Raw genomic sequence first — 26,063 nt, forward strand, 5'->3', positions numbered from 1 at the left:
GCACTTTACATCACTCCCTGATGTTTTGTTTATTTATTTGTCTCTCCTCCACCACATTGGAATATAAGTTCCTTGAAAGTAAGGAATTTATCTGGGCTGGGGATATAGGTCAGTTGGTAGAGTGCTTGCCTTGCATGCACAAGGCCCTGGGTTCAATCCCCAGCACCACAAGCAAACAAATAAAAATATATGTCTGTATGAAGATATTGATCCCCAGAGGAGCAAGGAAGGCATCCTTGTGGGTAGAAGGTACAGGGCATGGCCCAGCACAGGTTTTTAAAGCCCGAGTAGGGTAAGGAAAGCACGAGTAGGGTAAGGAAGGCACGTGCATTGGGGATGGGGGCAGAGACAAGAGATGGCTACATGCAAGGGACTGATCAAATAAGGTAAGGAAATAATTTAAAGACAATCAGATCTGGACAGCTATAATCCCAGCTACTCAAGAGGCTGAGGCAGGAGTAAGGCAAGTTTGAGGCCAGACTCAGCAATTTAGCAAAACCTTGTCTCAAAAAAAATTTAAAAAGGACTGGGAATGTAGCTCAATGGTAGAGTACCCTGGGTTCAATCCCCAAAACAAACAAACAAACAAACAAAATTTATGAAGCTAGATAAATGATACAGTGAACTTCTCTATACTGTCTTTACAATTTTCTGTGAGTGTAGAATTATTTCAAAAAAAATTTTTTTTTAATTTTTTTTTTTTAGTTGGACACAATATCTTTATTTATTTTTCTGTGGTGCTGAGGATCGAACCTAGTGCCTCACACGTATGAGGCAAGCACTCTACCAATAAGCTACAGCTCCAGCCATATTTTAAATTTTTTAAGCAAAAAAAAGTAACATCAGAGAAGCCCTAGCCAAATATCACCTTAACGAAGAAGTTAGTTAACATGTCCAAAACAGGACACATTAAAGTCATGGGCCACCAGTGGACTGCTGGGCCACTTCTATGATTTTCCTACTGAAGATGCATTTAAGAGTCTAATTATGAGAAACCCTGGGCAATTCCAAAATGAGGGTCCAAATTGAAGGATATTCTACAAATTAACTGCTCTGTAATGTTCAAAAGCTTCAAGTTCATGGAAATCAAAAGTCTGAGGATTTGTTCTGGACTGAAGGAAACTCCAGAAACATCACAACTTAATGCCACATGGGATCTGGAAATGGAGCCATTTGCCATAAAGAAAAATTTAGCACAATAGCTAAACTATGGAACCAATCTAGGTGCCCTTCAACAGATGAATGGATAAAGAAACTGTGGTATATACACACAATGGAATATTATTCGGCCTTAAAGAAGAATGAAATTTTGGCATTTGCTGGTAAATGGATGGAATTGGAGATTATTATGCTAAGCAAAATAAGCCAATCCCAAAGAACCAAAGGCCAAATGTTTTCTGATATGTGGAAAACAATAGAGGCGAGGGGGGGCCCAGGGAAGAATAGAGGTACTTTGGATGAGACAGAGGGGAGTGAAGGGAAGGGAAGAGTATAAGTTAGGAAAGATAGTAGAATGAATCGGACATTATTACCCTATGTACATATATGACTATATGACCCATGTAGCCCTACATTATATACAACCAGATGAATGAGAAGTTATTCTCCATTTAGGTATGATGTGTCAAAAAAATTAGTTCGTGGGCTGGGGATGTGGCTCAAGCAGTAGCGCGCTTGCCTGGCATGCGTGCGGCCCGGGTTCGATCCTCAGCACCACATACAAAAATGTTGTGTCTGCCCAAAACTAAAAAAAATAAATAAATATTAAAAATTCTCTCTCTCTCTCTCTCTCTCTCTCTTTAAAAAAAAAAAAAGTTCGTAATTGTTTCAAATTTTTTTTTTTTTTTTTTTTTTTTTAATATTTATTTTTTAGCATTTGGCAGACACAACATCTTTGTATGTGGTGCTGAGGATCGAACCCGGGCCCCACGCATGCCAGGCGAGCACGCTACCACTTGAGCCACATCCCCAGCCCCCAAATTTTTTTTCTTAATTAAAAATAATACAATTACATCCCTAGCATCTAGAAACAGGGCTGGCATTCCAAGAGCTCAATTAATATTTGTTAAATGAACTAATAAACAATATAAACATGTATAATAAACATATCTTTAAAAAAAGACACCCCAAATTTTTTTTTTAGTTATATATGGACACAATATCTTTATTTTGTTTATTTATTTTTATGTGGTGCTGAGGATGGAACTCACCCAGTGCCTCACATGTATGAGGCAAGCGCTCTGCCACTGAGCTACCACCCCAGCCCGACACCCAAATATTAACAATGTTTGTTTGGGGGGTGGATTTATCCCAAGTAATTTGAATTTTTTTTTTTACTTTATACTTTTCTTTTTCTCCATCAAGTATGCATAATTAGCCAATTATGTACCTACTATGCTAATTTGTTTAAATTAACATTTAACTTATATATTATAATAAGTAATATATTCATACAGTCAAAATTCAAAAGGCACAGGTATATAATGGAAATTGATCTGGCTGTGAACCTGAGCAAATATTATTTAGTTTCCAGCTAAGACTGATATTTCAGAGGCATATTTTTGAGTTTGTGGGTTCCAACATTTTATGTTGTCAGTTATTTGGATAAAATACTTGGCAACTGCTTTAGCCTGCCCACATACATAGAATGTCAGTGCCATAGGCTAATTATTACTGGGATATCTATCTTCCAGAACACTCTTGCTCATTACCCAAGATGATGAGACAACTGAAAGTCAATCATCACACCCTGATGTGATTTGCTATTTTGAGGGTTTCCATTCATCTTTCCAGATATCCTTTACTCTCCTCCCCTAGGCCCTGGGAAGAGGTAGTACATAAGCTTCTCGGTTACAGTGGGTCATTGGGTTCACTTTCCCTTTACGTTAATACCCTTGTGCACATAATACATTTGTAAACCTTTTCTGTTGATAATCTGTCGATGGCCAGTTCATTTTCACAGACTGCAATGAAGTCAAACCTTCAGAGGGTGGAGAGGAAATTCCCTCCCCTTGCAGTGTGATCTTTCAAAAGAGTCTGGAGAGCTTGGTGGGTTATTTCATTAGGTTGCAAGAAGGGACTAGAGAATTGTTCTAGATCCAGATTTCCAATGAACAAAACACATTCTTTGTAGCCTACTGAATAAACACTGACATTCTGATGAAAAGGATGCTTTTCTCTGGGTTCTGGGTAGCCTGTTGCCATGCAATGGATATGTTAATTTAATTACACTTTTCTTGTATTGTTTATATTTTGGATTAGTGTCTCCATGAAGGGATTTTACAGGCATCCTGGTTTCTTTAGCAATACATGTACAAATCATCTCTTTAAATGGACAATTTCTGGTTGTGTACCTACTATGCTGATTCGTTTAAATTAACATTTAACTTTTATATTTTAATAAGTAATATATTCATACAGTCAAAATTCAAAAGGCACAGGTATATAATGGAAAGCCTGCCATCCCTGTCTCTTTATCTCTAGGTCCCCTCCTTGGAGGTAATAGATACTACCAATTTCCTGTGTTATCTTTCAAAGGAGACATACACACTCACGCACACTCACACGTACTTATCATCCTATATATTATAATAATTTACAAATGTTCTTCACATTGCTTTTTTCACCAAGAATCTATCATGAAGGTAATTTTGTACCATCTTTTTTTTTGACCTGGGGATTGAACTCAGGGGCACTCCACCACTGAGCCACATCCCCAGCCCTATTTTGATTTTGTATGTAGAGACAGGATCTCACTGAGTTGCTTGGTGCCTCAATTTTGGATTTTGCTGAGGCTGACTTTGAACCTGTGATCCTCCTGCCTCAGCCTCCGGAACCCCTGGGATTACAATGGAGCCTGGCTTGACAACAAATTCTGGAAACAGACTGCCTAAGTTTGAGTCCTGACACCATCAGTCAAATGCTATTTGACTTTGCACAGGTTACTTAACCTTTCTGTCACTCAATTCATCACTGAGATGGTGCTATTATTCGTACAAATTTTACCACGTTGTTGTAATTAAAAGAATGAATATATTAAAAAGATTTAGTGGGGCTGGGGATGTGGCTCAAGCGGTAGCGCGCTCGCCTGGCATGCGTGTGGCCTGGGTTGGATCCTCAGCACCACATACAAACAAAGATGTTGTGTCCGCAGAGAACTAAAAAATAAATATTAAAAAAAATTAAAATAAATAAATAAATAAAAATAAAAAATAAATAAAATTCAAGTTCTGCAGATTCTCCCTCTGAAATGTGTCTCACATCTACCCCTCCTTTTCAGTCCAGCCTGCCACCTCCCTGGTTTGGCTGTTACTACCCTTTCAACTAGGACTGTTGCTGCTGCTGCCTAGGGGACCTCCCCAAAGCACAACTTTGCCATTTCCCCACTTTCCAGCCTTTAGGGACTCTTACTGCCTACTCTTCCCCTGCTTCCCTGCTTCGGAGGTCCTATGTAACCAAGCCCCAAACACCTCACCTGCTTTGCTACTAAGATTTCCTTCTCTACCAGCCAAAACCACTCTTGGAACAGGCTTCCAGCCATGTTGCTCTTTCAGCTTAGGACTTCCTCTGCCTTCTCTGCAAGGCCATCCGAGCTCCATGAAGCTGGTCCTCACTGATTACACTCTCCTCTCATTTCCTCATCACTCAAGCCACACTGTTGGCTGCCTCAAGTGAGATACCTTTAGAGACAAACTCCTACATTAACATGGCTTCAAAGTGGTCCTTTTTGTTTTGTTTCTGCTAAAATTCTTTGGGGAAAACTTTCAAAGAATCAGCCAAGGTCACAGAGATCCACACAAAGCTTTATTCAGTTTGGAGTTGGAGCTGTGGGGCTATGGGATAGGTGCTGGTCAGAGCTAGGTGATTGGAATAGCTTGGGATTGGCTTAGGTCGGTGATGTCATGGCAAAGGGGTCGTGTCCTTCTGGGATAGGCTTAGGGTTATGGGACCATGGGGTAGGTCACTAATGGGGGTGGGGGGAGTCCAGGTAAAAGGAAGTACAGGAAAGTGAAACTTACCTCCTAAAATGGCTGCTCAAACGTTCAATTGTTACCGCTGTTGACCGGTGACGAGTCCTTGCTTCCCCAATGTTGAAGAATAACACCAGAGAAGCACACCGAGGCAAGGTCAGGGTGGAAAATTAGAAGTTTATTAAAGGACAGCAGAAAAGACTTACCCCAGAGGAAGAAGGGGACCCAAGAGATGGAATCCGTGGAAGTGCGGTTGTCTCTCCCTTTTATAGTTTCTTTCAGTGATGGAATGTAGGTGGGAAGGCCCGAAGGGTTGGGACACAGGTGGGCCAAAGAAGTAATCTGGGCACTTCCGAGTCAGCATCTTCAAGTTTGCTGTTCATTAACATTTCTTTGGGATGGGCTATCTTCAAATCTGTTGGGGGCTGTTTCCTGGACTTCATTAACATTCCAGGAGAGTTGCTCAACTTTTCCAGGAATTCATTCTCAACATGGCCTCCATTTTAGATTTCACTCGATATTAGACCCAATTTACCTGACTACATTGACTACCTAATTTTAAATCTGGCTTCAAAATTAAGACCTAGAACTCTGACTTCTTTCTTTTAGACAACCTACAGTAAATTTGGTCTATTATAATATTGAGCTGAGCATGCCCAGAAATTTCCTGATGACCATCATCCTCTTTTGAACTTGTACTATAGACCTTATGCTGAGCATGCCTAGAAATGTGTCCTCTCCTTTTTGAATCAACTGTGTCAGAAAGCTCGGTCCCTGTCCCCAAAGCCAATCAATGTCAATTTAATGATGAGGACAGGATTTTGAGAAAAAGGAAAAAAGAAGGTTTTATTGCTGAAGCCAGATTTAAAAATAGGTAGTTAGTGTAAATAGGTAAATCAGGTCTAATATCGAGTTCAAGAAAGAAAATAGAGAGCATATCGAAAATGGAGTCCATAAAGAAAATGGAGTTCGATCTGAGCCTGGGAAACCAGAACAACACCTGGGAATTGAAATGTTAATGTCCCCACTCCATCTGTCCACCTGTTTCCCATCTTTGTCCTTCCCACCTGTGACCCCCATCATGCAGGATAGTGGGAAATAAAGGGCAGGAATGTAGAGGACAAAAGAAGACCTTAGATATAAAAGGGAGAAGACCTCCCCTTTCTACGGATTCCCCTTTTCCTCCCGGGGAAGTCTTTTCTGCTATCCTTTAATAAAGCCTTCCACTTTCTTCTCTACACTTGCCTCTGCGAGCTCCTCTGGTGTTAGACTTCAACATTCAGGGAAGCAGTAGTAACATTGCTTTGTTAAGCAAAGGAGAAACACAGGAGACTCCTGTCCCAAAGTCTGGAGGTGTGTGTGGGGGGTATGTTAAAGCTCTGGTAGGGGGCCCCAGGGCGTGTTAGGATTCACTTGTTAATTTGGGAGATATCCACTTCCCAGATCCTCAGCCGGCATCTCCTTCCTGTAGTGGGTGTGTTCTAGGGCAATTAACTAGGGTAAGAAAAGATAACACTGTCTCCCCAATCTTGTTAGGGAGGGGAAGGGGAGAAGAGAAAAGAAAAAACATTAAAAAAAAAAAAAAAAAGGGCTGGGGGTGTGGCTCAAGCGGTAGCGCACTCGCCTGACTTGCGCGAGGCGCTGGGTTCGATCCTCAGCACCACATACAAATAAAATAAAGATGTTGTGTCCACCGAAAACTAAAAAATAAATAAATATTAAAAAAAAAAAAGCCTTAGAGCTTTGAGGGCTACATTCGGGAGGTAAAGCTACCACTGTTACACAAATTTAAACTGAGCATGCTCAAAAAGTGCACACCTTACAATGAGCATGGTCAGAATCTGCCCTTTACACCTGATTTCCTATATGAATATTTGTAGGCTCCCCAATAGAAACCCCATGCTTCCTTTCTTGACCAAAAGCAATGCATAGCAAATAACCTGCTTACTTGCTGCAGGTAATAAATCTTTCTCCATTCTTTTATCTTCTGGTTTGCTGGCTGGATTTGTACTCACCAAGAGGAGATCCATTGTGTTTAGTTAAAACTTCATGCTCTACATATATTTGTAAATTTCTCAAGTGTCAAAATCCTACTGACTGAAATGCCTTCACACATGGGTACAATCAATAAGCCCCACAACCTAGTTTCTAGTGCATCCAGCCATTCACAAAAGCCTGGGTTAACAGGGGACATGATAATGTCAGGGCTGTTGTCTCCATTAAGTCTGGCCTACTTTAAACCTGGCTCTCCTCACAGAACTGTCAATTCTGACCAAGTGTCCATCATAGGCTTCCATTTTCTTTGTACAGGGTATCATGACTGTTGGTTGTCTGGAACAGGCATATTATACATAGATCATTCTAGAAATACTGGTTGTATGAACAAACTTTTGAGTTGGAGAGGGCATCAGAACATTAAATCAACTTTCTTGTTACAACAGAAGAAATCAAGACTCCAAGACAAGGACACTCACCTGGGTGGCACAATAAGTAGGAAAAAAACTAGACCTAGAACTGAGGCCACCCACCTGACTCCTAGTTCAGGGTGTGATCCTCTGCACCTTGGAGACTGCAGACCTAGAGTCAGCAAGCAGCCTCAGCCACCTGAGATCACTGCCAGACAACATCGCCTTCTCCTTCATCTCGCTCTCATCTCAGAAACTCCTTTGCCTTTTCCACAACACAATCTTTTCTCCTCCCCCAAATCTCAGCTTTAGTTTCTGGTGTAGTTGCTTGTTTATAAGCTCCCCACCAGCAGGCTCCCCGCCATCCCTGAAGGGAAAGCGAGGAAGGAGACATGGATGAGTGAGAAATGAAAGGTGGAGACCAGGCAGAGATACATAGGAGAGTTTGTTAGTCAGAGCTGACAAATAAAGGCCATCTCTCTACAGGAGAGAGAGGCAAAACAGGTTTGAGTTCTGGGACTTTTATGGGGAGGCTCAGGAATCAGAGCCCTGCTAAGGGTTGGGTTGGTATGAGGGAGTGGTGAGTCTTTCTCAGAAAGGCCCTTGGGCAGGAAAGCAAAACTTTTTTTCTTAAAAATGGCAGCTTTCACTTAAGTTGGCCATCCAGATGATAAGAATGGACCCATGGGATTGAACCATGGGCGTCCACTGTAGTGGTACCCCCTCCTCCACAAAAAGTCTTAACTGGGCTTCTCCAGAAATCTTCACCATGGCTGTTTTTAGGACTGTCAGCAAAAGAGTCTCTACAAAAGAGTTCAATGTAGATAAACTTCCTTTTTTTGTATTGCCCTAATTTACCTGGCTGGGAAGAAATTGGTGCTTTAAGTGCTGGACACCCCCTTACTAGTTTTTCACAAACATGTATCCAATATGGTAGTTTGTAGAAATGTGCAAACAAGGCCTCTGGCCTTGAGCTGGGCTTCACAGAGATGTCTACATTTCTAAGATAAGAGAAGTTACCAATTGGGCTCCATGGTAACAGTTGTCAGGGAAAGAAAGAAAGGGGAGAAGAAGCAGGAGTTGTCCTTGAAGGGTTAACTTGCCCAAAACAGTGAAAGAAAAAGTTGCTTTTATGTGAACTTCTGCAGACCGTGAACTTCTGAGCCCTTCCTTTTACATGCTGGGTATAAAATTCTGAAGCTACCTGAACTCAGGGTTCAGGGGATTGATTGATTACAGCAAAAGCTGTGCCCTCTTGTTATGCTCGAATTCGGGACCCCCAAAAGACCACCAGAGACCCAAGATGGATGTAAGCAGCAAAGAAGTGTTTATTGCGAGCTAGCTTGGTCCTCCACGGCACACGCACACAGCAACTGGTGACGCTGAGACGTTTGCAGCAGTTTTATACATTCTTTGGAGGACGCAGGGACCCTCACATACATTATAGCATCTCTTAGCAAATCATCACACACTGCGGGAAAATCAAATAACAACTCTAAAACAAGATTAGCACATTCACTGATGGGAACAAGTTGGGTAGGGGTGATTGGTCAGTACAAAAGGGGTATTCTTTTGAACTGATTGGTTTAAGCCAAGAGGGGTGTTCATGCTGAATTACATAGTTTCCCAACATGTTATCAACCACCATAAACCACTGGGAGGGTCATCTGGCATCCCAGGTATTTCCCTGTCTCATGCTGATTGGTGGCTGCTAGGGGGTTGCTATGGGTCCCCACCTAGCCTGACTGAGTCAGGGACATCTGGCAGCAAATCTCTCCTGTTATTTGTAGATAAACAACTTAGCAGGATGGGAATGTGCCTAGGAGTGCTCTGTGGGTCTATCCAAGGACAAAGGTCATGTCCCTTTCTTGGACAGGCTTTGCTCTGAGATAGAGGCTGGTTTTTCACTCTAAGCCTGGCTGCAGCCAAATAAAACTGTTTCCTGCTATCTTTGGTGCCTTGCCATGTCTGTCCCTACAACACCAACACTAAGTTACATCCCCAGACATTTATTTATTTATTTATTTATTTATATTTTGAGACAGGTTTTGCTAAGTTGTGTAGGGCTTCATTAGGTTGCTGAGGCTGGCCTGGACTTGAGGTCCTCCTGCCTCAGCTTCCCCAGTCACTGGGATTACAGGTGTGCACCACCACCCCTGGCCATCTCCAGCCCTTTTAATTATTATTTTTTTTTTTATTTTGAGACAAGGTCTTGCTAAGGCAGGCTTCAACTTGCAATCCTCGTGCTTCAGTATCACAAGTGGTTGTTTTGTTTGTTTTGTTTTTTGTTATTTTATGTTGGTTTTTTAGTGCTGGGATTCAAAACCAGGGCCTCACAAATGCTAGGCAAATTCTCTGCCATTAATTACATCCCCTGCCCAGTTGCTGGTTTGCATAGTGACCCCAAACTGCAAGAAGACTTCTAAGGAGAGAAGCCATCCACCACTCTTGAGGGATTGCTTGAGATCCAAGCTCTGCAAGATGCTGAGCAAGCTCACAAGCATCCCAGACCTGGGAGGAGCCAAAGCCAGGCCTGGGCGGAGCTGAAGCCCCAAGCCCCCGCCCTCTCCGTAAGATCGCCCCTATTGACGTAGATAGACAGAAGCCGCGTCCAATGAGAAGACAAGGCCTGCTGCCCTAGCCCCACCCGCCGCGACAACACAGAAACCGGCTCACCTAACTGGCTGTCGCTGTACCTCGATCTTTCCGGGGTTTCCCCGTCTGGTCGGTGTGTCTGCGGAGCTGTGCGGTAAATGAGAGCGGGAAAGGACGCCCCGGTCAGGTAAGTCTGTGCTGGCTGGGGTGCTCCCTGGCCTCGATCGGCGAGCTGCTAGTGTCCGGCTAAAGATCTCGGGGTCAGGTAGGCGACACGGCAGGCCAGGAAAGGGGTGGGCGGCAGCGCGCGCGTGGAACGCCGGCCTGAGCTGGGCGTGGTGGGGGGCTGGGCCCGCGAGCCCGGAGAGCGCAACCTCGCTGCACGTGCGCTCCTCCTGCGGGGTCGGATCCTCAGCCGTAAGCCCCCGGGGGCAGCGGACGTAAGCCCCCAGGGGCAGGGGACGCAGAGTGTCGCCGCTGTGCCTGAACACAGGAGCGTTTTCCTAAGCCTGACCCTGAAGGCCCCACCTAGGACTTGGCAGTGGCCAAACTGCAGGCCTTGGATTTCCCACGTTAAAATTAAGGTCGTGTAGCCTGGCCAAGTGGCGCGTTCCCATAATCCCAGTACTCAAGAGGCTGAGGCGGGAGGATCATGAGTTCAGAGCTTGCCTCAGCAACATAAAGGCGCTAAGCAACTCAGTGAGACCGTATCTCTAAATAAAATACATAATAGGGGCTGGGGATGTGGCTCAGTGGTCCAGTGCCCCTGAGTTCAATCCCTGGTACCAAAAAAAAAAAAAAAACAGTGGAAGTTAGAGCTGGGATGGTGTCCTGTGCGTAACCAGACCCAGAGATCTGACCAGCAGGAGGGGTGGAACCCTAGTTCCACCACCAGTTGTGACTTTCAGAGTATGTTACTTAATCCTCGAACCCTGGCTTCCTTAATGTAGGGTTAAAAACACTAATTCTGCCAGGTATGGTGGCATTCCTGTAATACTAGCAATTTGGGAGGCTGATGCAGGAGCCCATTCATTCTCAAAATGAAATGGGATGAGGTTGTAACTCTGTAGTAGAAGTTCCTCAGGACCAAAGGGGCAAGGGGGACACAACCCAGGGTGGGCATTAATACAAAGCCTGCCACCTGAATATTTATTATAAATTTTGTTTTAAATATTTATTTATTTATTTAGTTTTCGGCAGACACAACATCTTTGTTTGTATGTGGTGCTGAGGATCGAACCCGGGCCGCACACATGTCAGTCGAGCGTGCTACCGCTTGAGCCACATCCCCAGCCCTATTATAAATTTTTTAATAGAAAACTTTTTTAAAGTTTTTTTTTCCCTCACTAAACAGAACTCTACACTGAATTGTCTGCATTTTTGTTTCTCTCTTATCCTTCTGCACTTGTCAACTTTTTTTTTTTTTTTTTTTATACCAGCGCTTGAACCTAAGGATGCTTAATCACTGAGCCACATCCCCAGCCCATGTTTTTTTAATAGTTATTTAGAGGCCCCTTTGGTACTGAGTTGAGTTGCTTAGGGCCTCCTTGAGTTGCTGATGCTGATTTTGAAATCCTCCTGCCTTAGCCTCCTGAGCCACTGGGATTACAGATGTGCGCCACTGCACTCAGCTCAACTTACTTTTTGGGGGAGAGGACTGGGAATTGAACTGAGGGGCACTCAACCACTTAGCCACATCATCAGCGCTATTTTGTATATTATTTAGAGACAGGGTCTCACTGAGTTGTGTAGCACTTCACACACCCCCCTCCCATTGCTGAAGCTGGCTTTGAACTCCTGATCCTCCTGTCTCAGCCTTCTGAACCGCTGGGATAGATATCCACCTTTAAAAGAAAATTTTGGCACATGTCTTGAGAGGCTGAGGTAGGAGGAATCCAGGTTTGAGGCTAGGCAGCTGTGAATCTGTCTCAAAATAAAAATAAAAGAGGATAGGAGATGTGGCTCTGTGGTAAAGTGCTCCAGGGGTTAAATCCCCAGTGACCTCCACACACACATGCACACAACAAGGGAAGGAAAGAAAAGACAGATTAATTCTTTACCCTCTTGAATGGTTCTGGCATCTTTGTAGAATACCAAGTAGCACTAGATATATGGTTTTATTTTGTGTTTTTCAGTTCTGTTCCCTTGATCTGCATTTCTTTCTGCCAGTATCAGTGTCTTGATTAATTTTGTAGGAAGTTTGAACTTGGAAAGCATGAATCCCTTGACATTATTCCTTTTCAAAGTCATTTTGGTTATTCTGGTCCCTTGAGTTCCCATAGGAACTTTAGGATCAGCTTATCTGTTTCTGAAAAAAAAATAAAATGCGATTGCATTTTAATAGAGATTGCAGCAAGTCTGTAATTTCTTTCCCTGATGTTTTATGATTTTCAAAGTAAAAGTCATGCATTTTCTTAAATATATTCCTAAATACTTCATTCTTTTTGATGGTATTATAAATGTAACTTTTCTTTACCTTCATTCTGGATTGTTTATTGATAGTGAATGTTAATTGATTTTTTTTTTTTTTTTTTTTTGTGATGCTGGGGATTGAATCCAAGGCCTTGGACATGGCTAGGCAAGTGCACTACCCCTGAGCTATATCCTTGATTTTTTTTTTTTTTTTCCTTTTAATATTGATCTTGTGGCCTGCAGCTTTACTGAACTTGTTGATTAGCGCCAGTTAGTTTTGTGGCAGATTCTTTAGGATTGTCTGTAGGATTATGTTACTGCAGAGATACTTCCTTTGTTGTTTGTTTGCTTTTTATTTCTGTGAGAGTGGGGAGAGCAGACATCTTTGTCTTATTCCTGATATCAGGAAAAGCTTTCATTCTTCCATGGTTAATGATGTTAGCTGTGAAGCTTTTGTGGACACTGTGTCAGGTTGAGAAAGTTCCCTCTGTTTCTACTTTGTTGAGTGTTTTTATCATGAAAGGGTGTTGGATTTTGCCCAGTGCTTTTTCTGCTTCAATTGAGAAAAATCATATGGGATTTTTCTCCATCTTCTATTAATTTGGTGTTTTATATTGATTGATTTTTATAGGTTGACCAGCCTAATATTCCTGGGGTAAATCTCATGTGGTTATGGTGTATAATGCTTTTAATGTTTTTTTTTTTTTTAATTTGCTCTAATTAGTTATGCAAGACATTAGAATGCATTTTGACACATTGTATACAGATGGAGCACAATTTCTCTACCTCTGGCTGAAGAGGGTGCCATAAATAGGGTAATCATGTCTGTCTCATTCCACCCTCCTTCCCATCCCCACACTCAGAACTGTTTTATGCTCTAATATTTCTCTCCAACAAATCCTACAAGAATAGGTTTTCTGTGCTGAGATGAGTCTTAGAAATCATCTAACCCAATCCACTTGTTTCACAACTGGGAAAAGAAAGGTCTTTGAGCATTTACCCAAAGTCAAATGCCACATAATGCTGACATAGAAATTGGACCAGAACTCAAGATTTCTGCTATTCACTGCCCTCAGTAGCTGTCACAGAACATGGTATCATAGAATTAATTTAAGCAGGTTAAGGTACTAATTATTCCAGGATAGCTTCATCTATTTTTTTATTTTTAATTATAGAGATAATAAGCAAAAATTCATATTTTAAATTTTTCAAAAAATTATATACAGTTCTCTCTTGGTCCTACAATATCCTTCTTCCTTTCTCTGACATATTTTGCTCTCAGATTGGTGTGAATTTTTTCCTNAGCCCCCACTCCCCTCCCCTCCCATTACTCCCCTCTGCATAGTCCAAAGTTCTTTCATTGTCTCCCCACCACCCATATAATCCTTTTTATTTGATCCTGGATTTGTTTTACCAGCATTTTATTGAGGATTTTTGTTGATGCATTCATAAGGCATATTGATCTATAGTTTTCCGATGTTTTTGTTTGGAATCAGGATAATACCAGCCTTATAAGATGATCTGGAAATTGTAGTGAATATCTTTCTTCTATGTGACCTTTTTTTTTTTTTGAGATGGAATCTTTGTGTGTTGCCCAAGCTGGCCTCCATTTCCTGGGCGCAAGCAGTCCTCCCATCTCAGCCTCCAGCCTCCAGCCTCCCAAATGGCTGGGACTAAGGGCTCCGACTGCCACACCCTGATAACTTTTACAGTCTTTTGAATTTTTTTTTTTAGAAGTGATTCCGAGAGGGCTGGGGATGTGGCTCAAGCGGTAGCGCACTCGCCTGGCATTCATGCAGCCCAGTTTCGATCCTCAGCACCACATACAAACAAAGATGTTGTGTCCGCCGAAAACTAAAAAATAAATATTAAAAAATTCTCTCTCTCTTTCTCTAAAAAAAAAAAAATATTCAAAAATTCTAAAAAAAAAAAAAAAAGAAGTGATTCCCAGAAGGAAGAAGGCATGTACATTTATAAGTTACTTTATAAATATTGCCTAATCATGTTCCAAAATGTCAAATCGGGTTTATGTATTTTTTGAGATTTCTTTGCGGGATAGCAGTCTCTGAGAACTGATTCTTCATACCTTGAAGAATTTAAAAGATTTTCTGAAAGGCAAAGCCAGGCTCAGCCTTTTGCAACACACCCAACTTTATAGTGTGTACCGCGCAGAGCAGGGTTTCATTCAGTTTTCATTATTGATTGTTACTGAATGCTTCCTGCCCAGACAGGACTTCTCAATTTCCCACTGATTTGGACCAGGTAATTTTTCTGTTTGGCAGTACTAGGGATTGAACCCAGGGTGTTCTATCACTGAGCTACATCCCCAGCCCATTTCTATTTTTTTGAGATAAGGTCTCACTGAATTGCCAAGGGTGGCCTCAGACTTGCAATCCTCCTGCCTCTGCCTCCCAAGTGGCTGGGATTGCACTTGTGAGCCACCACCCACAGCTTTGTTCAGATCACTGTATTGATCTTGCCCATAACATCAGTGCATGCTATCGTTAGCCCACCTTATTCTCTTGGAGTGCCTGAGTTGGTGATTTAGAAACATTCTCCCTGACCAAAAGCTGTACTTGCAGTAATTTTATTATCTTTTGTGTCCTTGTGATGTGCAGCCCCTGTGAAGGATAACAGTGTAGGAGGTGTGGTCCTGTCTTCTGAGGGATGAGGTCAAGTCTTGGACTCACCAGCATATTTTCTAAACTGTTTCCACATGAGTGCTGAAGTAAAAGAAACTAGAGACGTTTATGTACAGACTGAACACCCTAAAGAAACATTGATCTTTTAATGGAATTGGTAATAGTAATAAACTTCATGTCAGTAAGGCTTAATTTTCTTCGTAACACTGACCATATATCTTTCCCCTCCTGGGTACAGCACCTTTCAGCTTGAAACTTAACTGATAATAGACACAACTGTATTCTTTGGGGTGTAATTGATTATAGGTAAACCCACACATGTGGAGTTCATTGTTTGGGAAATGATCATACTTTTGGCCTGGAGCGGCCAGTGATGTTATTTACAGAAAAGAGAAGCAGTCAAGGGGCTGGGGCTGGGGCTCAGTGGTAGAACACTTTCCTCACACATGTGAGGTGCTGGGTTCGATCCTCAGCACCACATAAAAATATATAACTAAATATATTGTGTCCATCTACAATTAAAAAAATGTTAAGAAATAAAAAGAGGGCTGGGGTTGTGGCTCAGTGGTAAGAGCGCTTGCTTAGCATGTGTGAGGTACTGGGTTTGATTCTCGGCACCGCATATAAATAAATAAAAGTCCAGTGACAACTAAAAAATAAAAAAAAAGAGAGAGAAACAGTCTGGGGAGCTAGGGTCTAGGGAGCAAGCATAGGTTTCTTGTGCGCAGGTGCTGGTGATTGACCCCAGGGCCTCACACATGGCAAGCGAATTCTCTGTTGACCCTGTTGACTGCCGCATCTGTGGAAATAGACAGGAGGCAACAGCCAAGGAGCTTGATGCTCAGGGCCCGTTGGGGCTGGAGGCGAGCCTGTGTCTGGGGATGAGATGGTGTTATGTGTGCAAAGAGGAGGATCTAGGACAGAGCAGTGGAAATGACAGGGTAGTGACCAAGAGAAACCAATGAAGGATGAGTTTGACAAGGAAAAGGAGAACCAGGAGAAAGACACTGCAGCAAAGGAAGAGTGAAATTTGTGGGGTCACAGGTGGCAGCAAGTCCGGCTGGAGAGCGGGTGATCATTAGCTAAGAACTCAGCAAGAGCATTTTAGCAGAAAGGTGAGATGGGGGAGGCCCAGCCGCAGCAGGCTGAGGAATGGTGGGAAATGAAGACATGGAATTTGTGCATGTAGGTCACTTCCATTCCTTTGGGACTTGAGATAGAGCATGTACAAATGAAAAACCTGGGCATGTTTACGAGCCAAGTTAAGGAGATGGAGACTTTAAGCAGGCGTCTGCAGAGTCCCTGGGGAGGGATAAGATCGATAGCCAGGTGGGATGAGTGTGCCTGGAAAAATGCCAGGACACACACCTGTTTGTGTGTGAGGGACAATGTTAGGAATTAGTACAGGCAGGCATCTGTGAAGTGGAGAGAAGTTAGGGACATCACGCCTCGCACCATCTCTTCCCTGGGCTGGGGACCTGTGTTCTCCCTTGAGGGTGGTGGGAAGGGACTTGGGGAGTGTGCCAGAAACAGCCCTTTACAGGGAAGGCTTTGTGTGGCAGCTTTGGTGTAACCACTCTGAGCCTAAAGGTACTGCCAAGAAGCAAGGAGGAAGTGCTCACTCCCAGGTGCCGTCTTCTCTCTCGTAGGAACAGAAATGAGTAAAAGCAGCTGGCAGAGCAGGAGAAGACCTGGGAGAAGAGGCCGCCAGCAGAACCCTTGGCTTCGACAGCATTCTATCCAGAGGCAAGTGCGGGGCTGGGGAACTGTCTGTGCCCATTGCCGCTCTGGCTTGTCCAGCACACTGTGTCCCACATGCAAATGTCTCTGGGTTCCCCCACAAAATGAGTCTAGGTGGAGCCTGAGGAGAGCGGTGCTTCTCACAGGCTTCTGGGTGGGTGACGTCTACTGCTCAGCCCTCCACCCTGAGGAGTCAGGAAGTATGGCCAATCTTTCTTACCAGAGTGACTGTGGTTTCTGGCCAGAGCATTAGCCATAGGTCATAGGTAGACATTATCTGACGTAACTGGAGACCTGCTACTCCATTTTGGAAATTATTCTTTTTCTTTTGGCCAAAGGAAATAATCTGTGGAAACCTATGACATAAATATATAGAAAATATAGTGCTTAAGATATATAAGTGTATAAAGAATAATTTAGTGAACACCATGTACCCACCAGCTTAGAAAATAAAACTCAGACTATACCTAATTGAAAGCCCAGCATGAACATTTTCCACATTCTGTTTATTTTCTTGCATGAAAGAAATACAAACAACGGCATACTCCCACCTGCCCCAGGAGAGGTTGTCCCTGCAATCAAGGGTGGCTTCTGTGACTCCTGGCCACTGGAAGTCCTATACAGCCCTCGGTTTTGCAAATGTCTGTCGATTTCAAAGTCTTCCACATTTAGCTTCTCACAAGGGAATGTGTAGTTGTCTGGCTCTGAGTAGGCCCGCAGCACACAATGGGTCTCGTGGGGTGTAAATCCTCACCCTGGACCCATATTGTAGAAAGATTAGGACCATGCCCAATGTTTGTCTGTTTTGTGAGGAGAGCCATGGATATGTTTGGGGGCCCCAGGCCCTCCCACAAGAGCACAGCATGCAGCACAGTGTGATCTGTGCGAGGCCCAGCCCAGCCATGGCAGCATAGCAGGGCTTGGAAACTTGCTGGGAACTGCCACCTGCTCTCCATGTGGAAAGACTGGAGCAGCAGTCCTTGGACGAGAAGCATAAACTCACGACACTTAATCCTTCCTCCTCCTGTTGCCTCAGGAAACTCTGAGCCAGAGAAGGGGGACTAAATAATTTTCCCTGAAACTTTGCATAGCCTGGTATTTTGGGGAGATTTATGTTGCATTCCTTCATCCTAGTTTTGCAGTTTCTTTCACTTTTAGACTGTATAGTGGGCAGAAGTTCTTGATTTTAAAGTAGATTTTGTTGAGACTCTAAAATAGGGTCTTTTGTTTATCACTATATCCTTCAGCCTATAATTGCCACAGAAGCCGCTTGTGGCTTTACAAATCCAGTGTTTTAGCCATGACTTGGTCTCAGGATTACTAAGCACGTTACCTCTATTTCCCAAGCCCCAGTTTTTCCATCTATAAGGTTGGCTGGCTGGTCAGGTAAAATTTAAAAATGAAATTCACCTGGTTTGGCACTATTGTTAAGCTGACAAAATGAGCCCAGTTGGCAAAGGTTTCTGTTCTTTTTTTCATCTGGAAAATTCCAGAAGACCTCAGAAAGTGCTGAAGTTGAGACAAAAAGAAGGAATAACCATGACATACATCCCCTTTTTAAACCGGAAAGAGTTATAAACCCAAACCTGGCCCTTATTTTGGAGTATGTAGGGAGTTAGTACTCCCCCAAGTCATCGGAAAGGTTTGGGGTAAAGGCTGAAGAGCTGCTTGAACAATACCCAGTCAGAATCGTTGGAAACTCAGCCTTTCACACACGTGTGTCAGCAGGTACGCCACAGAGGTGCCCCAGGACCTGCAGGACTCCGACTATGAGGATGGCGAGGTTGCGTCAACGTCAGCCTCATCCAGCACGACTGGGGCTTCTTCAGTGCCAGGTGAGCAGGCTGCTATGTAGGACTTCTGGCCCAGCCTGGGGAAAGGAAAGCTCATGCTGCCTTGTCTGTTGCTGTCTGTCCTGTCCGCCCTTCCTTCCAGCCAAGGATGTGTGTCTGTGTCTCTTCACTTGCGTGGGAACCACAGCCCATTCCTAACTTGGAGGAAATTCTAGGAACAAATTGAAACCTTTAAGGAAGGAACTGGGCTTGTCAGGAACAGTGACCTTAGGACAGATGGTCTCCCCCAGGACTGAACTCAGTCCATGATAGAAACAGACAGCTGAGAGGGGTGGGGGACAAGCCCCTAGGCTCCTTACCAGGTGGGTCAGTTCAAAGCATTTTAAGTTGGTGAGTTTGTTTATTCATTCATTCATTCATTCATTCATTCATTTTTGCTCAAGATCTGCCAGGTTATTACTTTGACCCTGAAAAGAAACGCTACTTCCGCTTGCTGCCTGGGCACAACAACTGCAACCCCCTCACGAAGGAGAGCATCCGGCAAAAGGAAATGGAAAGCAAAAGACTGAAGCTGCTAGAAGAGGATGAGCAGAAAAAGGTGGGTTCTGCACCCCTGCCCCCACCAGCCCCTGCCCTCTATCAACATCTGTCTGTGGCTGAAGGAGGCCCTAACACCAGGCATAGACACTTCAGGGGAGGAGGGCCCTGGATTTTCCCTGACAGGGAAATGATGAAGAGAATAAGAACAGCCAACAATCTCCTGCCCCCCACTTCCTGTTTGTTCATCAGTGGTTCTAACATGTCCTTCCTTGGGAGACTCTTGGGAAACTGCATGATAGAATTTCAGTGATGTAGTTTAAATAGACAGTGCAGGATTTTGATGGGTATGATTTGGATGCCACAGGCAATCGTTTTTTTAGATGGACACAATACCTCCATTTTATTTATTTATTTATTTTTAAAATTTTAGTTGTAGTTTGACACAATACCTTCATTTTATTTACTTATTTTTATGTGGTGTTGGGGATCGAACCCAGGGCCTCACACGTGCTAGGCGAGCGCTCTACCACTGAGCCACAACCCCAGCACTGCCACAGGCAGTCTTGAAGACAGGTCTAGATGCTGGGATATTTTGTTAGTGTGGGGCCAGTGGCAGGGAAAATGCTTGGCCTCTGGGTTCTCCCGGGGTGCACAGTGCATGACCCAAAGCTGAGTGTCTGGTCCACTCTGTATCCACCAGCACAGTGGCTTCATCTCCCCAGATGTAAGTTGACAGGGCTTGGACAGAGATGTGGTGTCACCCATACAAGCCTTCCAGTGCTGGTATTTCCCCTTGTCAAGGAGAAGAGATTTCAAAGGACACCGTCAGACTTTTACGCATCTAATTTTTGCCCAAAAACCTGTTTTCTTCATTGTATCTATGGAACTAAAATTCTTTTATTCTATACACAAATAAATCTTCACTGAAAATTTTTTTTTTTCCTTAGAAAGTAGCCAGAATGGGATTTAATGCATCTTCTTTCCTACAAAAAAGCCGTCTGGGTTTCCTCAATGTCACCAGTTATTGCCGGTAAGATAATGCCTCATTGTTGTTTTCTCAGTGAATGTTCTTTCCCATTTCTTTCTTCCATGGTCCAAGAATCCAGTCAGGGGAGAACGTGTGCTGCTCTGTGAAGACACTTCACAGTTGAGAGGTCTAGTTTACAGAGCGAGGGAGAGAGACCCTTGCAGGATGCCAGGGGGAGAGGGAATTTAGACAGAAATGACTCAGGATGTTCACTCTGTGATCCTTGTGGCAGCTTTATTCCTGTGAGAGTTCTGCTTCCTTCTCTTCCTCTTCTAATGAGGGGTTACCAGAAATGGATTTTTAAATGCATACATGTGTGGTGGCTGGGTGCTGTGGTGCACACCTGTAATCCCAGCTAGTTGAGAGGTTAAAGCAGGAGGATCACATTTTCAAAGCCAGCCTCAGAGACTTACTGGGACTCCATCTCAAAATAAAATTTCAAAAAAGGCCTGGGGGTATATATAGCTCAGTAATAGAGCACTTATCTAGCATTCACAGGGCCCTGTTCCATCCCCAGGATTGTTTTAAAAACAAACAAATTTGGGATGCCTGATGTAATTCTAACTAAAACTCATGAGATAGGCTGAAACATGCCTCCCATTACCTGAGAAATGGAGGCTCAGTGGAGAGGTTTGCTCCAGGTAGAGCTAGAAAGACAGGATCTGCCTGACTCTAGCACCCAAGCACAGAAGCCCTGCATTCTGCTGCCTGCTGCTGGTGTTTGAGGGGGCTCACTGGGGCAGTCCCCTCACCTTGGAGAAGAGGCCCCTTCAGTGAACTACTGTGGTACCTTTTGGAGAGTATGGGGCAGGGCGAGCTTCCTGTATTTCCTCCTGAGGACAAAAGAGATAAAGGCCTGTTAGAAAGATCCCTTCTATATGAAGTGGAGAATGGCCATGCTGTGGAGGGAGGAAGGAACAGGAAGGTAGATGGGCAACCTGGCCTCCTCTTGGTCACCCTTTGCCCTTCAGCTTCTTATTCATCTCTTACTCTTAGGTACATTCTCATTATTACAAGAGAATGAATTATACTAGATGATCTAAAAATAAATCCCTTAGGTTCTAACTTTCTTTGAATCCAAGGAGGTCTACCCAGTATTTTGTTTGCATTTTCCTGAGTGAAAACTAAAATTCAGATTATCAGGAACCTTACTCAGCTCCATGGCTGAAATAATACGAAGAAGTAGGCAGAAAGAACAGAAGTCCCCAATCTTCCTTATTTATTTATTCATTTGTTCATTCATTCATTCATTCATTTATTTTGAGATAGAGTCTAGTCTGGTTTCAAACTCCTGGACTCTCTCCTTAGCCTCCCAAATAGCTGGGACTGCAGGTGTGCCCCACCATACCTGGTTCCCCAAGTCTTCAGGGATGGCTAGCTGTGGCACCCACACTCTCCTTACACTTCCATTTGCCTTTGTAGTTTAGCCCACGAGCTGCGAGTGAGCTGCATGGAGAGGAAAAAGGTCCAGGTTCAGAGTTCAGATCCCTCTGCTTTGGCGAGCGACCGGTTTAACCTCATCCTGGTGAGTGGGAAGGAGATGTCTCAGGATGCCAGGTATGGCTGCCTCTGGACACTTCACGGCTTAGTACTGGTGGTCTTCAAGCCTGATTGTGTAGAAGCCAGTTGCTATGAGAGCAGGTGGTGTCCTCTGTGTGTTATGACTTGAACCTACCGGCTCACCTCCCTGGGAGCAGACGCTGAGCTGGCTGGGCAGGCTGTGCTGGGGCCATCACCAGCCTTCTTCAGCCCTGTCATTTGACATAGGGCCTGGGCCCAACCACACATTGACTTAAAAATCCTTATGAAGGGCTGGGGTTGTGGCTTAGCAGTAGGGTGCTCACCTAGCACATGCAAGGTCCTGGGTTCGATCTTCAGCACCACATAAAAACAAATAAATAAAATAAAGGTATCAAGAAATTATATTAAAAAAAAAAAGTTTGGGGAAAAATCCCTACAAAATAATTTCTCCCTGGCTATGTTGTGTGTGCAATTGAAAAGGTACATGGTGGAACAGGGACTTCTAACCCCTGATAGAGTAGGACAAGGTTTGGAGGCCAAAAGTGAAGTTCTAGTATGCAAAAGAGTATGACTCCCTTTCTCAGCGTCCCTGATGTTAGTGGCCAGGGCCTGCAGGTCTGTGTCCCTGGGCCTATAGATCAGCACCCCTCCATTACATCATTTGTAGGGAGTGGAAGGTTTCCTTTGCTTTTAATTGGGCCTGGGCTGGAAGCCAGAGCCAGCTGCTGGAGGCCAGGGGCCCCAGGATATATTGGCAGAGAGAAAGCAAATGAGGGAGCCCCACTGCTCCATGGGCCTCAAGAGAGCATGGCCTGCCTGGGAAGCCCGTCCTTCCTGGAGGCAAAATGAGAACTTGGGAGAAGGAGAGGAGAAGCAGTGATCTGCTGGCAGGGCTGGAGGCTAACACCTTGAGATTGACCCTTAAGGTTGATGCTGAGTCCTCCTCCCCCAGGGCACCTTGAGAGCAAAAGACCTGCCCACACCTAGGGGGTGTGGAACAGGGCCCACATTCTCAGCTGTGACGTCATCTTTTGTATTTGTAGCTATAATTTGAACTTGATCAGAATGTTTTTTTTGCACTGGTTTCCCCTCCAGAGCTCCTTCTGCAGGGTAAGCCAGGGAGGGGTATGAAGGTGATTGGCGTGGAGTCTGGTGCCCGTTATTAGCCTGAGCACCTCATGCTGGGTTTCGCCTTATTCAGCTGGGGATAGATCTTCCTCATCACCCTGTGACACAGGTGACTGGCAGCAAGTGTGACCAGAAAGGCAGTTTGCCACCCAGAGAGCACTTTTTCAGATCACATTCTAGTCACTGGAGTGGTTCAGGCGGGGATATAACTCTTCTTCCCAAGTCAACTGGCAGAGTGCTGGGCATGGCACCCCATACCCGTTACCTGCTAAGCGCACGTTCTCCCACACAGCTGCTCTGCCAGCCCCTGCAGCATTGCTTTTTCTTGCTGGTGATCATAGTATATTGTAATAAGGAATGGAATTTTGTATCATTCTTTATCCATAAATGGTTATAACTAGCATTTTCCATGGTTCCATGGCTTTCATGACTGCCCTGTGGTTATTTTCCTCTGGTCTGACACTGGAACTCTTCAGGCTCAATTCTGAGCAGGGTGGGTGACTGCAGACCTCAGGCTTCTGTCCATGCCCCCTCCTGCCATCCACATCTGTGCTCCTAAGTGACTGACCAGACCCTGGGAGCTTTGCTCAGAGATTGCTACACTGAGCAGAAGGAAGATAGGCCATGTCCACAGTTGCTCCTAGAGAGGAGCTGTCTGTCACCTGGGGACATGTACTCCCTGGAGGCCAGGAGGTCACTTGCAGCCCATCCCCTCCTGTAGGCAGATACCAACAGTGATCGGCTCTTCACAGTGAACGATGTCAAGGTTGGAGGCTCCAAGTATGGCATCATCAGCCTGCAGGGTCTGAACACCCCCACACCCAAGGTGAACATGCACGAAAACCTCTACTTTACCAACCGGAAGGTAGGTCCTCTGTCTCTTCAGCCTTCTAGCCACTTTGCCTTTGGGCCAGGGGCACTGCAGTGGTTGGCCAGATTCAGAGATGACATATGACTTTTGAAGAAGGGAAGGCACAGTTGCCTCATTTTCCCAAGGGACAAATAGCTTGTTAGTTCCTGAGAACCAATAGGGAGTAGAGGGGACCCAGGAGTTTCTGTGTTGGAAGAAAAAATCAGTTGAGCTGGTTGGGATGGGCTTGAGGCAGCACTGGTGTAAGGACACTCCCTGCAGGAGGGTCGGGAGTTGGTCTAAAGTAGCAGAGTTGCTGGGATGAGGGCTGCATGACTGTGGCCAGCACTGGGATTGAAATAAATATAAAGCTTTTTCGCTGTCCCGGGCAACCTTTAGATTGCAGTGATGTTGTACCTCTTCAGAGAAGCTGTAACTTCCGGTTCAGTTAGAACGTGAGCCATGGTATGCATACAAATTGAAAATCGCTTCTGGGTTAAGTAAGGCAAGGTATACTTTTAGAGTTAGGTTTGTCCCCTGCCACTGGAGAGAATGTGGTCCTGGCCCAGAGGGGATGCCAGATACCTCAGGGTGGGACCCGTGCTGACACAAAGGGACTGAGGCATTTCTGGCGGCCTCCAGGCCCAACAGGGCTAGGAGCTCTCTCCTGTCCTCAGAATGCTTGTTCCAACCCATTTTAAGAGGAGTGATATCATTCTGAAGAAAGAAGTCATAAGTCTGTGTCTCCACAAGTTATTCTAGAAGAAAGCCTTTTCCGTGAGCTGGCAGACAAACCAGTCTTTCCATCCTGCTTTCTTGCCAGGTGAATTCTGTGTGCTGGGCCTCGCTGAACCACTTGGATTCCCACATTCTGTATCCTTTGCCAGGGGAAGAGGTTTGTCGGGCATCTGTGCCCTGTGTGGACCTGAACATCTGTGGACTTTGTGAGATGACAACTTAGTGCAGGGGGATGGGGAATTCTGCACTCATGTCTCACCCTTCAGAGGAAAACAGGACATTTAGGTAGATGGTCAGAATTCCCATGGAGCACAGAGAAGCCAGTCGTTGAGCTCCTATTAACATGGGATGATATTGATGTCCCTGGCAGACACTGTTCTGGAACTCCACCTCTGCTGTGTGGCTGCAGGTTCTGGGGTCATTGGACACACTCAGCATCCGTGTCAGTACCTCATGGGAGAAATAAAACAGAAAGCAAACCTGGGGAAGGAGCCCCCAGGCCTCTTTAGGTGAAGGAAGGAAGCATTGGTTAATAGGGGCACAGGGGAGGGGAGGATGACCTAGGGATTGCCTCCTCTAGAACACTCCCCACTCAAGCTACTGCCTCCCCTGAGAGCTGGCAGGGCTTCTTTGCCAGGAGCATATGGTACAGAGTTATGTCTGGGCCTTCCTCTGGGACCACTGGAGGCTCTTGGTGCTATAAAGGACTTAAGTTTACCTTGCTCGTGCCACATACGCATCACCCAATCAGAGGGCTGAGGTGTTGATCTGGTTGCTTTGCAAATGGTTACATTTTTTAATGACTTAGGTATGCGTGCACATTTAGCAAAATCTGCTAAAGCCAAAGCCACATGTTGGTGGAGTGTGTTCTTGGGTCACGCCCATAATGAAGGAGTTGGGTTTTGGGGGCTTTTTTTGGTACCTGCAGTGAACCCAGGGATGTTCAACCACTGAATATAATCCCAGTCTTTTAAAATATTTTATTTTGAGACAGGGTCTTGCCAAGCTGTTTAGGCCCTTCCTAAATTGCTGAGATGGCTTTAAACCTGTGATCCTCCTGCTTCAGCCTCCCAAGCCAGTGGGATCACAGGCGTTCGCCGTCATTCCCAGCCGCCAATGAGTTCTTAAACCTGTGAGCTGTCATTGCACTTAACACCAGCTTCATGAGTCGTCATGAAATTAACATTAGTTAATATCTGTGAATGTGCTTAGGAGAGCTTCTGCCCATCATTGGTCCTCACCACATGAAAACTGAATCAGAATCTCTTTTTTTTTTTCAATTTGCTTCTTGGCACTACATTTTGAAGGATTTTAAAAGCTGAAGTACATTAATGATCTGAGTATAAATTTTATGTAAGGCACAAAACTGTGTGGTTTTTTGTTTGGTTGTTTTGTTTTTGGTATGGGGGATTGAACTCGGGATACTCGAGCTCTGAGCCACATCCCCAGCCTTATTTTGTATTTTATTTAAAGAAAGGATCTCATTGAGTTGCTTAGCACCTCACTTTTGCTGAGGCTGGCTTTGAACTAGCACTCCTTCTGCCTCAGCCTCCTGAGCCACTGGGATTACAGGCGCGCGCCACTGCGCCTGGCACAAAACTATGTGTTTCTATGAACTGCAGTTTTATGTGGCTGTTGTTTGCTGGAGCTCAAGAGGGGTGGTGAGACCACCTGTTTTTTTTTTTTTTTTTTTTTTTTGGTG

The 26,063-nt window shown here is 44.5% G+C and overlaps 1 protein-coding gene across 5 annotated transcripts in view; it reads left to right on the forward strand.

Annotated features, from left to right (window-relative positions):
- Positions 1 to 10,028: 10,028 nt before the first annotated feature.
- Positions 10,029 to 26,063, forward strand: part of Dcaf4 (DDB1 and CUL4 associated factor 4) — a 23,490-nt gene continuing 7,455 nt past the window's right edge. For 2 of the 5 annotated variants that reach the window (XM_048798918.1, XM_048798920.1), the window contains exons 1-8: positions 10,029 to 10,157; positions 16,674 to 16,770; positions 18,490 to 18,599; positions 19,001 to 19,155; positions 20,045 to 20,127; positions 21,547 to 21,649; positions 23,495 to 23,638; positions 24,447 to 24,496. In XM_048798918.1, coding sequence (XP_048654875.1) covers positions 16,682 to 16,770; positions 18,490 to 18,599; positions 19,001 to 19,155; positions 20,045 to 20,127; positions 21,547 to 21,649; positions 23,495 to 23,638; positions 24,447 to 24,496 — 734 coding nt within the window. In that variant the 5' untranslated portion in view covers positions 10,029 to 10,157; positions 16,674 to 16,681. Of the gene's footprint in view, positions 10,236 to 16,673; positions 16,771 to 18,489; positions 18,600 to 19,000; positions 19,156 to 20,044; positions 20,128 to 21,546; positions 21,650 to 23,494; positions 23,639 to 24,446; positions 24,497 to 26,063 lie in introns of all 5 variants that reach the window. The other 3 variants (XM_015493560.2, XM_048798919.1, XM_015493568.2) reach the window with 3 other exon arrangements.

The sequence above is a fragment of the Marmota marmota genome, unplaced genomic scaffold (genome assembly GCF_001458135.2).
Source record: "Marmota marmota marmota unplaced genomic scaffold, marMar, whole genome shotgun sequence".
Taxonomy (NCBI): Eukaryota; Metazoa; Chordata; class Mammalia; order Rodentia; family Sciuridae; genus Marmota; species Marmota marmota.